Source organism: Lampetra fluviatilis, chromosome 3, assembly GCF_964198595.1.
Source record: "Lampetra fluviatilis chromosome 3, kcLamFluv1.1, whole genome shotgun sequence".
Lineage (NCBI taxonomy): Eukaryota > Metazoa > Chordata > Hyperoartia > Petromyzontiformes > Petromyzontidae > Lampetra > Lampetra fluviatilis.
This window is the reverse complement of record NC_136277.1, coordinates 18,400,308-18,416,052: the sequence shown is the minus strand read 5'-3', so window position 1 is coordinate 18,416,052 and position 15,745 is coordinate 18,400,308. Positions and strand designations below refer to the sequence as shown.

General features: G+C 39.8%; 1 protein-coding gene across 1 annotated transcript in view; it reads right to left on the bottom strand.

Moving 5' to 3' along the window:
- Positions 1-5,741: 5,741 nt before the first annotated feature.
- The window catches only part of LOC144953784 (synaptic vesicle glycoprotein 2C-like), an 88,613-nt gene continuing 78,609 nt past the window's right edge, over positions 5,742-15,745 (bottom strand). The window contains exons 12-13 of the mRNA XM_078884429.1: positions 12,506-12,665; positions 5,742-11,225 (exon numbers count right to left, since the gene is read on the bottom strand). Coding sequence (XP_078740555.1) covers positions 11,042-11,225; positions 12,506-12,665 — 344 coding nt within the window. The 3' untranslated portion in view covers positions 5,742-11,041. The remainder of the gene's footprint in view (positions 11,226-12,505; positions 12,666-15,745) is intronic.

Below are 15,745 nucleotides of genomic sequence, written 5' to 3'. Positions count from 1 at the left end.
ACTATCATCATCAGGCAGACAATTCTGGCTGTCTGCCTGATGATGCTAGTTGTAATTACTGGCGAAACGTCGTACTCGAATTGTAAATGTTGTGGGTTTACTCTCCAACACACCGGTGTGCTGAACTAGAAACAAATTGGCATGTTTTGTTCACGTGACAAACCTTACTAATTGGCTGTGTCAGGTGGTGGCAGGCTTAACGACACATTTATATTTACGCGATCTCACCCAAAAACCTCTATTAAAGAGTGAAGTCTTAAAATAAGTTGTCTTGCTGCAACTTATTTAAACTACTTTGTAATATCGTAGACAAAAGATAGGGTGCCGCAAACCTGCATATTTATAGAATTACTATATCTGTTGCCATTAAATCTCTTGCCTCTTGAACTTATTGCCTCCCCGGCAGCTAACTTCAGAATAGGATCAACAGTCAAGCCTCTACTGTCTGTTCTCCTATTGTATCTCTGCCTATTCCAAATACTTTCGCGCACTCAAGCCAGGCGAACTGTTAAGTTGAAATTACAAAATAAATGTAGAAGTATAGAACCAAAATCACACCACGGTTTATCTTCAAATTCAATTGATCAATCCGCATTCTGCGTCAGTCATTGAGGTTATTTAACTAAACTTAATGCTGGTCCATGTGGCTTGGTGAAACATGGGCTCAGGAATAGTATAGCTATCACTTGCCAATGATGTTGGGGCTGGAAATCAAACTCACGTTGCTAGGTTTATAGTGTAACATAAGATTGTACACTTACCACTTTGCCATTGGTCCCCTCATAAATGATGCACAGAATCCAAGTCATTCAAATACTTATATTCAAATTGTAATGTGGAATTTTCCCACTGGATGAAAGCCACAAATGGAGAATGGCAACTGCCCCAATATTCACTTTACCACGGAATCATTTTGACTTGATATCAACATTTTATACATTAGTAATGTGTTGACTTGTGCAATACTACACGTCAATCCGTTGTACTGTAGCTCTGTCACTGCAAATTTCACAAATAGGTGAAACCACCTCTGTATATTATGAGAGCTTTGTGTTTCCAAATGTGTTTCCAAGGACAACCAGTGTTGATTCTATACAAAAGCAGGGCTGGAATGGGCTGCAGGGTGTCCGTCCTGGAGTTGAGCCAACTTTTAGTTAACCCAACCTATATCTCAACTCGAGTTGGTGACTGGCTGAAGTCATAAAAGACTGCAGGTACAACAGGTAGAGGTGCCGCCTGAAACACATGGGGGGAGGTTGGGCTGGAGCCCAAGGGCAGGTGCGATTGAGGCATATCAGAAGCCGAGGCCAAGACATCGGGAGACATGGGATGACAAGATCTGGGAGGAGGTTGTGGGGCATAGGAGAAAGTGAGTGTTGGGGTTGTGACAGTTTACCCCCATGGTGATTTTAGGAGTCGTTGCAATTCAAGGTCTTCGTTTGATTTAAATATTTAATGCAGCAGCCTGTAGCAGCTGTAGCGTTCACACAAAACATGGACAAATAGAACAACATTGTTTCTTAAGCACACCATTCAGGAATTCAGGGCAGTTAAATTCATTGTATTGCAATTGTAATTGGGCCCAGGAATGTATTGATAAGTGATATTGTGGCATGTTCTCATAAGAGCAAAATCTCCCACAATGCAATGTTTCATCAACATTTTATAACAATTTTCATATATATATCTGAAATTTAGTTAATTTATAAATGTTTGACAATTGAAGGGTGTGTCTGTCATTCAGTTGCTATTATTTGGCATCTATTCATATGGCTAAAGACTGGTCATCAGAAAACATTATTAAACGTTCTAATCAAGCCTTATGGTGTTAAGTGCAGTCTCCAAACGCATCCACTCTCAATCTCTGGCATCTGTAGTAATGTGCTATGAAGAAGGGGCATTGTCCGAAACATACGTCATTGATTAATGTGTTATTTATTGAATGCATATATTATGAGCTACAATAACTAACATTATTGCGAGAATTGAAACGTACATGTAAATGTGAGGTCTTTACTATAATTACTTGTGAGGTGGTTCATATGAAGCTCTTTAAGAATGCCTAACTGCTTTTGGTTTTAGGTCTGTACAGGTATCCCTCGATTTGCATTGGGTTTACGAAATGTCGCGTTAACGCAATTGACAAACGACGGACACTTTATGATTGACGAAATCGAATTTCCGTGCGAACGAAATTTCACACGGCACGCGCGGCGAGATCAAACAAGAAGCTCCCAGGAGGCTGCGTCGTCTTCCAACCGCGGCAGTGTCACGGTGTCCCTGCAGTGCAACGGGAACGCCTCCCCACGTCACCTTTGCAGGCATTCCAACATGCACAAATAAACCGTTTGAGTTCCCTGAAAAGGTATTTTTATTATTATTATTATTATTCAATTGTTTTAATAATTAAGTTCTTTATTATATTTGTATTGTGAAAAGTGATGTAGGTGCATATTTTTAGGTTCAGAGTCTTCGTCGGAATGACCGTCCGAAACACATCTCAAATTGTTTTGTTTTAAATTCATATTAAAAGCTCTTTCGATTTACGAAATGTTGTTTAACGCGTGCGTGTTTTTCAAGAACGTATCCCTCTCATACATCGAGGGATACCTGTATTCCACATTTCCTCTAAAGTCAATTGTACCAGACGACTTTAAGGTCACCCACCCTACAATGACTCACGTTTTCTACAGGCACTGGGTAGCCTTACTCTTGCCGAAGCTGAATCCTTAGCTGCAGTTAATGACCTTGAGAAACTTGTTAACCAAAATCCCTGATATAACTCTTGATATGTGTTTGATCTCATCGACCAATTTCTTCAATTTTTTTTTACATCTATGTATTTTTACCGAGAAGCCAACCTCATAGTTATATCATCATATTTAAATATCTCACACTGTATCAAAGCCAAAACTTATAGCTATAGATTTGTAATTACTAATCTGCTTACCAACGGCATCTTGAACACATTTTTATCTCATATTTCTGGTATAAACTCTGCTTTGGTGCCTCAATTGCGAATCAGAAACACTGACACAATAATGTCTGGGATGGTTGGATTTATCTTGGCCTCTATTCAGGCTGGGAAATCGAGCCCAGCTCCTTAACTCCACTGTAGTGATCTAACATTGTCTGTAACAAGAACTTTACATTCAAAGGTTGGTGGAATAATCCTGATAGACGTTGCACCTCTTTACATAACTGCGTGTATCAACTACGTAACTTGTATTATATTTTAAAAAGCAAGAAATGTAAATCTGCTCTCCGGCTTTACCTACAATCTGTCATGTTAGCAATTTTCAATTCTGATCACATGCACTTCTCTCTGGTTATAATATCATGCATCTACTCGTAGAAAGCCTTACCTGCCCAGACCTGATGCTGCCCATCCTTTTGCCATTATATCAAACAGTGCAATTAACAATCCCAACTTACCTGAGTTTATCATTTATAGCATTTATCCATAATGGGTGATATTGGATATTGGTCGCAAAAGCCTATGTGTTAAACTATAGCATTTATGTTCACAAATGATCATCCTTTCTGGCCCATTGTAAGAGGGTTAGCGTATTCCAATACCTTACTCTTGTTGAGGCCTCACTACCAATGCGATAAACTCTTTCGAAATCCCCTTCATTGTATCCATCACTCAGCACTGCGTCCTCATCTGAGGAATCAAATAATAAAGTAATAAACTGGAAAGTAATGCCTTCCAGCACACACTAATTTGCATAATGTTCCCACAATATGGTCAAAATGTAGACTATATAAGAAATGTTATATAACTAGCTTTATAATACTGTTTTCATACTTTTTTCCTTTATTAAACTATAGTTTAAAATAAAAATGTATCCACTTCATGACAAGGATAATGTGCAGGTGCTTGGATATACACTTTTGTTAATATCTAAAATGTTCAGCATCGAGGAAAAGACAGATCCAATTTACAGGCTGTCATAGGTATTTTCGATTTGAAATGCATTACAATATCTTATCTGGAACTGAATCAATCACAATGAAATATTAAAACCGTAACAGTATAGTGATAATAGTTGTTATGGAAAACAAGATCGAGTTAGTAGAACAGAATTGTTGCTACTTTCCATAAATGAAAGTTTAGGGAGGCAGCCTCAAAGAGCAACATTACCATGCAGTCAATTGCCCCATATCTAAGGTGACTCTACAATCGTATCCACCTGAATCAATGTTTGGTGTTGTATGTCAGTTCCGAGAACAATCACGTCGGTAATGCTGACGAGCAGTGCAAGAAGACGACCTCCAGCAACAAGTAGCAGCCTCCAACTCTGGAGGAACATTTATACATGTGTAGTGACATCAGGGATGTCACTGTATGGTGCCGGCCCGGGAGGGTCGTGGCGTGCGATGTTCCTACGTCGCGGACAGCACTGGGTGGGTTGCTGTGTGAGGCCGGCTCTAGCACAGCACAGCGTGCGATGCACTGTCATCGCGTACACCCCGTAGATGGGTGTAGTACCAGCCCTAGCGGGGCTTGGCGAGCGCTGGGATAGCACGGGCACCGCACATAGCGTGCAGTGAGGGCTCCCACAAGGGGGAGCGGGAGATTGTCAGCCCAGGGACAGGGTTGCCCCGGGCCATGGCACTCTGGTTGACCCCGTAGACACGTGATCCGGAGTGTCCACAGAGGAGGCTCCAGGTGGGGGGGCTAGGGGGTGATCACGTGTCCAGGGAGAGCTCTCGAGAGGGATCGAGAGGGAGCTAGAACGCTCGAGAAGGTGGGCGGAGCCGAGGGCAGAGTCAGCCCCGACCCGGGAGGATATAAGGTGGGTCCCTGAGAGGGACCAGGGTCGCTTCGTTCTACAAGCTGGAAGCTCCACGTCCTACAAGCTGGAAGCTCTACGTCCTACACGGCATCAACACGTGGCCGGGACACGAGAGAGGGTCCGACCCTTCGTAGCTGTAACTCCTCCATATAGTGTAGTTAGCTGGGTGGTCACCACCCTAGGCTGTATCTGGTAAAGGGGCAGTTACCCCTTTGTATATACGTGTTACAATAAATGTTTGCCTCTGAAGTATAACGTCTGCGACTCAGTTAGACTCACTACACATGTTCCATCAGAGAATCTAACTGCAGTAATTAAGAGTTTGGTAAATTGCGTGTAAAATACAAGCAAGTACTAGTAAACAGAATGTTTAAGATTAAGTGTGTCCATGCCACAGATACTTTAAACATTCACGTAGCCACATTTCATCATGGTTGTTTATGCAACCCGTGTAATTGAAGACAGAGTGGTGCGATCTCGTCAGCATTTGTTGACTGTGCCAAACATTGTTCACTTGAAGGCCACATCGTGTTCAGAGGTGTTCTGAAAAGTCGCACCCAGGTGTATGGATTAATAATAGAGCACTCGGTAGCATTTGCCACACAAGCTTGTATGAACACACCCGTATGGGCGATTTTAATGGGCCGACACCAACTTTACCCCACGTAAATTGCAAATAGTACAAGTACTCCATGGACCACATATAACTCACACATCTGTGCATGTGGACATGTACAATATGTTTGGTAAACCTGTGTGGAGGCTCCAAATAAACACGTAACTCAATATACACATTATCTACATGGAGTCATTTTGCCATATCCACGTGATTGCTATGGTATGGCGCATCCACATTTTCTGAAAATGTGAACAGATATTACAAGAACATGTAGGCACTTAATTTCACATGAACAATAAATCACGACCAGTACAGGCATATGGAGGACACTTAACATACATACATCTTTATTGGAGAATTAAATATGGTACACTTTATTAGGCTGGAGGTCACAGATTCTAATGGAAATAGAGGCTAAGGAAATGCATGCGCAATCACCGAGACAGAATAGAATCACACTGCACATGGGCCATGTTTTATACAGCAGGAATGTTACCATCAGAAGGGGAAAAAATTCAAGGCCCAAAGGGATTTTGCAACTCCACCAACTTTGTTGAGGTGTTAAATAATAACTGACCTTAATTGCACTGTCAGAATGAATGATCGTCTCATCGTTGGTAAACACTGGGCAATGCAAATGCTGAGATATATAGACTTAAGGTATAGCCAAATATATTATGGCTTTCGTGATATTACGTACTACATGAATGTTTATACATTATATCGTCTAGATGTCGTCCATATAGACGTGTGTACATATACTGTATGTGTGGCCAGAATCACGGCTTAATTGGTCTGCCTCATTCAGAGGCATGGTTTCTACACTGGTGCCATGCCATCCTACCAATCCCACCACTGTGTCTGGCTTGACTGTCATCTGTGGTGGAAAGGTGGGCTCCACACATTGCACGTTGTGGAAAGGCACAAAAAACAAGACATGAGCTGATCCTCAATTGGAAGGAAGCTGCCAGTGGACACTTCAACTGCTACTTCACACCAACGCAAGAATTGGGCCCTCATTTACGTGGGGTTGACACCGAGCTAGAAAGTAAACAGTACATTGGATTAAAATGTAATTATACTTTGTGATGCAAATTTGAGTTATATGTCTGCATGAACATTTTGTTTCTTATGTTTAACAAATCTTGGCCACTGCATATTTACGTTTATACAAACATTTAATTGTGCTTTATACAGGCAATCAGATATCACGCACCTTCATCTAAGATTATGCCCACAAGCTGATAGAGTCTATATTAATAGGACAGCACATTGTTCATTGCACATATGGATATAACACACGGTTTTTTTTCAATGCCACTTACAAATATATCAGAAACAGTATTCCTAAATATCCAACATCTAATTGAAGTTATTAACTCTGCTGGTAGCAGTGGGCAGCCCTTTGTATTACTGCAATGTGGCTGCAGTGGCTACAAAGGGACAGGGAGTTTAAAGGTGCACTGCTTAAACATTTTACAACACATCCAGCAGTAGAGACAAATGCAGAAGCATAGACAATGTCTAATGATTCATGTAATTGCTTTCAAAGAAGATTCAACAAAACACCACCTATATTACAGGATTTGACACTCACTTCAACAATAGATACACACATAAATCAAAAAGCAGATAACAAAAATAAACCTTGTTCGTTAAAAATAACAGGTGCTTTGTTTTAGCTGTGACCGATGGGAAATGAAAGTCAAGGCTGGTCAGCCAAAATATCGGAATCTTGCTTTCCTCTCGGACACTGTTACACAAGCTGTTATGTTTAATAAACATGTTATTTGATGTTTAGGATCACTGAAGCATAAAATTGATACCTTATGAAATGCAACACTGATGTCACTCAGCGAAGTTCCATAAAAAAATATATATAGCCAACGATTTTCACAAGATGCTGTGCTTAGGCCGCCCTGCTTATATATTCGTGTCTATATAAGACAACACGGGAGCACATTTTATACGTTGGTTGCAAAACAATAAAAAAGGCCGTCTTTGAATATTATGGCAATACGTACGAAAATTACATTGTTCAAAGCAACTACTAAATACGCTACTTTCTGAATTTAAAACTACGCGTTAAACTGCAGCTATAAACACAAATGTGTATTCCTGCATTTGTTCTCTAATCTCTCTCCAATGTAATTCCAAGAATGCATCTCGCCATGCTTGTGTATGCTCTTCTGACTTTGTGTACTATTTTCCGGATGTCTTCATTATACACGGTATCCTTGAATAACTTCATCATTTTTGTGCATTGTATGTACATACGCTATTGGAATATTAGGATTTAAATATGCTTAGCCAAACATGACTTAAATAAAGCAAATACAATAGCGTATATTTCCAATAAGTGCAGAACAAGCAGCTGATTAAGATTTTTGTGCCAAAGTATTTTGGATGAATAGTTAATATTATCACAAGCATATATACATTATTTCTATAACTCCAATATTACCTGTGCTTTCTGAAACGATAAAGAATAAATACATCACAATGTATAGAGAGTTAACACTTTATACAGCAATTTTTTTTAAACAAATATGTCCAGCCGTCTAATAACCCACACCACAAAAACACAAACGGGGCGATTTAACTTAATGACGGGTAACTCTATTCTTTTATTATCATCAAACACAGTACTGAGTACTACCTATCCTACATTTAGTTTTGAATGTTCGTGACATTTGTTTTTTACCGGGTTTGTTTGAAAGTATGTTGCTAAATTTTGGTGACCTTTGACACTAGGTTACTATAAAAAGCACAAGGATGTAAAAAATATAGGTAACGCATTTTTATATTGTGTCACTTTCAACAGGCTCTTTACACATTGTTTCATGGATGACTAAAATAACACCGAACTTATTTTCTTCGGTTGATAGTGTCAGTTTTATGTGTATAGTGGGTGTTTTTTTAGTACTATATGGTATGTGGAAGAGTACAATCAGTTCTGCAACATATCAGTGTGTGCTCTTAATACCAACTAAACCACCACGAGACCTCGTTAAATATGTAATTATGTTCAGCATTTCTATAGTGATCACACCTATTACAAGCTATTCCCACTTTCATACGCTTACTGAATAATGTAAAACAAAATGATTGAAAAAGTGTATGGTGGATAGATTCGAATAGAAATTCAAAATGTGTCACCATACTTAAATGAGCTTTGGGCAAACAGTCCTGAGATTCCACATTCCTAAGGTGAAGACCAGTTTCTCAAACTCGAGTTGAATTATCGCAATGACAGTTGTTATTTTCCATTCGTGCACCTTGATGTTGTGTTGTTTATTACCTTTCATGGACAATAAGTTATACAAACGTTGTATAGTTTTTATTTTATCCAGTGGATCATGGTGCATGGATTGAGACTGTCACATTTGTAATTGCTATCCTGATCTTACCATTAAGAACCACCCAGAAAACTAGGAAAGTTAATCTGGAAAGCTCACTGGTCAATTGCTAACATTATTTCCGATGAAAAACTTAATTTATCTCCTTCATATTTTATGACATTAATTAACTGAAGCAGTTAAGAACACTTCATTCGAGAGGTAGCGAGTGGCTCCAGGGGCTAATACAACGTCAGAGCACTGAGCTGGTACCACTGGGCTAAAATCCAAGCCACCGCCTGTGATTAAACGAGATTCTCAAGTGTAATGAGTTGATTGTCTCAATCCGGTCACCGGTGACGGCACAAAAGAATTATCCCCGATGAGCCGGAATCAGCGGTGGAATTTAAATATTCCCGTGGCAGTAGCAAGTCTCCCAAGGGTGGCCAATGTTGACTTCCCACAAAGTGGTACCTATTTTATTGACCCAGGACAGCTGATGAGCTGTCATGCCCTGAATGGGACCTGACCTCAGAATATTTTGATTGTGTAATGTACTCTATGAATATGATATTACGTTGTATTTAGTAGTCGTTAAATTCCAGTGTTATAGGAGTTTTAAGGACTGTCACGATTTCATATAATGCTTATACTTGAGTCCACTTTAGACATAACAGATCAACATTGGTCATTTAAACGCTACAGTATTCCCTCGTTACTCGCGAGGGATGCATTTCTGAGATGCTCGTGAATAGCAAATGTCGTGGATAATGATATTTAATTAATTGTCTTAAATAAACTTGTAAATACATGCAAATTATCATAATAACACATCACACTCTCTCGCATCACTCATTGTTTCATCTCTCATCACATTATATCTCATCACTGTGTCTCATCACTTTCTTTCTCTCTCTCTGTCTCGATGCAATCGTGTAGAGTCCCAGGTGTGATTCGCGGAAAGCCAAAATCACGGATAGCATTTGATATTTTGAGCAAAGCTGTATTGTTACAGCATCTGAAATACCTTGAGAAATCTTCATCTCTGTGATAAATAGCAAAGGAAATTTACATTTGAAGAAACACACAACCCACGGGACACTCCATTGGAAGTGGTTTGTGCCAACGGCCTTGATTTGAATCCCACTTCACTCGAGAGATGCTTATATGCTGCAAAGATATTTAACTGATGTTTAAGTCACGATGTTTTCGTCTTTGTTTTTTTCTGATTGTGCTTGTTGGATTATGGAGTGTATTGTTTTTCTTGTTTGTTAGTTGCTAGAATGCAATGGTATCTTGGTGTACTTCACAAACTGTGTGCAGTTCATGTGTCAGGTACTTTATTCAATAATGATGATTAAAGAAATTGGCAGTAAATTTCTAATTAAATGTAAACTAACCTAAAAAATCAAGTGAGGTGCATGTTTGCAGTGCATTGTACACCGACAGTTCATATTTTAGAGGAAATCATTTTGCTGCCAGGAAAACAAATACAGCCAAATCTGCAGAAACTGGTGCTAATTTCACAACATTTTCATCAAATGTTAGCAAAAACTGCCATTCTACCAAACATGAATTAGGACCTACATATTAAAACTTTTTAAGCAAATGTGCTGACACAAACACTATTGTTCATAAACAATAAAATCTAACGAAATGTATCCATCACTAAATATAGATAGCCAATAATGATTCCACTATGCATATGAATTACAGTACAGGCAACTGTATTGACAGTTTACGGACAAAAATGCAAAATAGACTTTCCATGTAGAGGATCAATGATCGATACCCTGGTTAAGCTGCTCAAAAATGTTAATACACTTAGAAAGACTTCTCTGATCATGATGTCACACGAACAAGTTTATAATGTCACATGATCCACGTAACTCCACGTGGTGATGTCACATGAATCAGTTTATAAATCTACGTATGAACAAAAACTGCATTCGTTAAGATTTAGTTCACAGAATGCATTTTCCATTCAACATTATCTGTTTAATGTGCAATCCACGCTAGCGTAGGATAGCTCTAACTTCCAAGATTGAAACTGTTTTCTACACCTATCCCCAAAAACCTGTTCACCTCCCTATACGAGCATCCATAACTTCCTACGCCAAAACCCCGGATGCAAACGCCTTCTACCATCTGGGACACTCCCGAACACTCATCGAACACTTGCTAAAAACGGACCCCCACCCTTGCTCTACTTATCGAGTCTTCAGCCGGACGAGGAGCCGAGGAGAGGGCCGGTGGCGGTGGCAGCCAAGTGGGGAGGACGGTCACATGAGGATTTGGCGACGTGTGTCGGGCATGCGCAGCGCCACGAAGCCTCCCCCAACGAGCACGGTGGAGGCCAGCAGCACGGCCACCGTCTTCCCCGAGCCAACGGTGGAGTCAAAGATCACGTTCCCGAACACAGCCGCCAGTCGGCTCATGGCGTTCAGGAAGCCGAACGCCGTGGTCCTGCGCACACAGTCGACAGCCGTTGGTTGCGCCGGTATCATAATATTTGCGAGCCGGTGCTGCATACACCGATACGCCGTACGTACAGGGATCGCTGCCGCTGTGGGCTATCCTTGGCTAGATTGCATCACGGCACTGGAATTGTTGAGATGAGATGGATGTAAGGCATTTAAGTGCCTTATAAAGACAAGTTCTCAACCGAGTACGAAATAAGTTGGGAGGGGGAGGCAAGACTGATCCATTTATATCACTCGACACTGACGTTAGCCATGGCCGGGAATCATACTCAGGTCACTTGGGTTTTTAGCGCAGTGAGCTAATCATTGCACCAATGCCCCAAACCTGCCAATGCTTTTTAACACACTAGTTCATGAAGCTTGTCTTCGCCAGGCAAAAGTTTTCAATAAATATAATATAATAATTAACCTGATATTTTTTTTTTAATATGTATGTACGATCAGATACTAACAACTACTCCAAAAATGGGTATTTTTCCACAAAAAAAAACAAAAATTTTGACGACTTGATTCAGCATCTTATATTTAAAGATGTACCCATCGGAAACCGCTCAATTTAAAGATTCCGTTTATTTTTTTTATTAGAAAAAACTTAAATTCATAAACTTAATACTCTATGATGGGAAGCTCCTATCTTTAACAGTTTATTCAGATTTGAACATCATAAAATGATTTTTTTTTTCATTCAAAACCACTTTAATCCGAAATATCTCAAGAACAATAAAGGATAGGACAATGGTTCTCGCTTACATTTTATTTGCCGCTTTACACTCTATCAAACGAAAAAACGCAATGTTATATTTTGAACCGTTTCTGAATGACAAGCAAAAACACTTAAAATCGAGATTTGGGGGCCTAAAAATTAAAAATCTCAGAATTTCAGATTTTTTTCCTTGTTTTTTTGCGTCCTAAAAGATACCTATGTACCAAATTTCAGCTTTCTACCTTGTCGGAAGTACCCTAAAGGTTTTTGAGACATACATATAAAAGTATTTATATATATAGATAAGGTGGCCCACAAGTTAGGCTGGGAAACACTTTTGGGTCACCTAATTCACCCCAGGAATGGACAGCTGCAGGCTAGACATTACCCAGCGATCTATATGACGTAAGGTTAACTGGATATATTAAAAAAATGGCCTACATAAAAGGATACATCCAGCACTTTGCTCAAAGTAAGAATGTCTGATTAGTTTCCGAATATGTCCTCAGCTGTGGTATAAGAAGTATGCGTTGGGGTGTGTGTTGGTGCAATGCAACCACCTCTTGTTGGTCGGAAACAACTCGACAGTGATGACATTGAGAGCGTTCCAAGCGGAGATGCTGAGTCCATTAAAGAGGCAGAGCAGCCCAATCATGGTGGCTTCGCTGCTCCCAGCCCAGAGGAATGAGCAGCTCACTCCCGACAGGATCATGGAATTCCCTTAAGCAGAGGGCCACATTCAATCAGCAAAATTAATATCAACCAAACAAACACAAACAAGCATTTGTCAATAACACTGTCTTAAAAGGAAACATATGTAACAGGTGATGTTTCGGGTAGATGGCTCTTCCTCAGAGCACATAGAGAGACCAGAGAGATAAAGCAGATAAGACTTCCAAACTGCACTATACACCATGGGACCTGATGAGAATGACATTTTTCAAGTGTTAATAGATATTGAGTAACATACACGTCTTTCAATAATCCAACTAATTGTATTACAAGTGACTTATCAAATGTAAACGTATTAAATAAGGAAACTTTTTTTCTAATAAAATTCCAATTATAAAATGTTTCCGGCACATTGCATTTTGGGTAGAATTGTTAATGAAAACATAATGAGCAGCATAATGCAATTAGTAATGAATTCCTGGGTAAATTATCACCTCAATAGTATGAAACATGATCACAAATAATGTGCAGATTAAATGTATCAAGGTAAATTCCTGAACCTTGCAAGCAGGGTTCAGGAAAAAAATAGATATTTCAGTGTCTTTTCACCCCATGATGAAACCAATAGAGACAGTGTCTATGATATACCCGCAACAAGAAACAACCAATGTCATGACTATGTGTGCTTTCTTTCTGTTTAATACTAACAATGCTCACCGCTCAACTGACCTGCTAAACAAATTAGCCCAAGGAAGGTTTTCCCTGGATTGGAAAAATGGCCTCAATAGTCTTAATTGATGGATACCACATAATCTATGTGCATGTATTCCGTTACACAAGCAAAAACCAGAATACTGCATTATCAGAGGCGACCATAAATAAAATAGATGTATGACACAAGCACACATTACCAAGGTTCCCATAATAACAACAAATATCCGGTCCTGTGTTTAAAAGATTAAATACCATATGCAATTAGGTGAAAGGTTATCACACCAAACATTATTTATCGCAAAAGGATAATGCTAGAGCAGTGTACAGATATTAGAGTTCATAAAACAAAATATTCGCTGATACAAATGATCAAGAGAATATTTTATGTACATACATTTTTAGAGTGATGTATTATGAGTAAGGAGATAATTTTGGCAATGCAATGTTTTGCTAAATTCATGGATGAAGTGTAGAAAATAAACAATCTTCCATGGAAATGTCACGGAATAAAATGGAGCAGTGCCTAACCTAAAATTGTATAATGAGAAAAAAACTGTAAATATGACTGTTTATGTTTTTTTCCCTTTAATAAAATGGCTAAATTAAGTAATTATCTAAAGGCTTCGGTCATTTCAAAATTGTTTCAGATTTAATCATAAAAAAACTATTAAAAACATGCGCAGAGCATGGCATACGATATGTTTGAAAGAAAATATAGGACGCATATCATCAAATGTAATTCAGGGCAGGGCTGGCGCACGCCTGTAATTCAGTACTGGGGAGGCAGTGAGGGTTGATGGACGCACACATGTTGTGAAACTCCCTTCCCATGGCGGCCGAGGTGCCTTATCCTGGCTCGCCAGAGGAATGCAGTACAGCAAGTGGACTAACCGCCATCTGTCTACATCCGTACGGGGATACAGTGTTTCCCCCTTGCACGCACAGTATTTTTTTCCGGATGCTCCAGTTTCATCTCACTGATATAAACGCTCAGTGATTGAAAACATCTGAACATAAAAAACGCAATGCAGGACCCTCTTGAAAAAGAGTCCAGCGACTCAGTGTAGCTTTCTTGGATAAGGAATCAAAATGAGTATTAATGATTTGTGACCACCTTGAACTTCATGCCAAAATCGTAGCCTCACAGATCTAGATGTTTTGTTAACTTGATCACAAATAGCATCACCGATCCGGTGGTCATTATTAACACTTCACGGGCCGTCCATAAATGACGTCACGCACCTGGGGGGGGGGGGTCAGACATTTGTGACGATGTGTGACGAGGGGGGGTTTGAGAAATGTGACGTCACATCAAAATGCGCAATTTTAAATAAATATAGACAACACGTTCTACTTAATTAAATAGACTTTTTAATAAATGTTTTCTCCTACAACATCAGAGTGCAGCGCCAGATTAAATACGCACTACAATGACAATAGTTTAAAGCGATTTGAAGCATATTCTATTTTCAAAATGGAATAATGGTTTTGGGGGGGGGGGGGGCAGAGCTTTGTGACGTCATATTTGAGGGGGGTCTTACTTTTTGTGACGCCGTGTGACGAGGGGGGGAGGGGTCAAAAATCGTCCAAAATCGCGTGACGTCATTTATGGACGGCCCCATATATAAAATATACAAATTCTCACTGGGTTGGAGGACAGAAGTGGGTAATTAGTCCCAATACGCAGTATGAAGGAATACAAAAATTCCCTCTTCCAGCCATTCTGCCGACAAAGCAATTTACAAGGCAAAACAAATAAAAGAATAACACGGGTGGGACAATAATCGTGTGAAATAATGTGAGATATTTTATAACAGACCTGAACATGTAAGCACTGGTAGAAGCAGTAGAGGGAGCTTACAGAGCAACACTGAGATTAAATCTTGATTTGAAGCTTTCGTGACTGCAGGAATCCATACTCTTTGGTTCTTTCGGTAAAGTCACGTAGGAAGAAAATAAATAAATCACGACGTTTCGATCGCAACACAAGCAACCGTCATCAGGTGAGACAAACACTGAGATTGAGAAGAGAGGCAGAAGGGGGCTGAAGCATCAATAGGGCCAACAGCTTTGGCGTTATACCAAGAGGTTTTAGTGTTGACGGTGATGTACCAACCCAGATAGGGGCACAGACCCCAGAGATCGACGACCAAAGAGGAGACCGAAGGCCATGGGGAGCCATGTGGTGGGATAGTTTATTAGAGCAGAGCCTCGGAGGTTGCATTGGTGATATGACAATAAACTAAAAACTGTTTTCATTTTACCAGGTAAAGCCCACTGAGCTACAGTATACAGCTCTTTTTCAGAAGCGATCTGCCCACAGGTGATAGCTCAACGAAGTGGCTTACCATGTGGACATTTATTGCAGCCAAATACTCCAAATGCATGTTTCTGAATGTGGAGGGAAACACCAG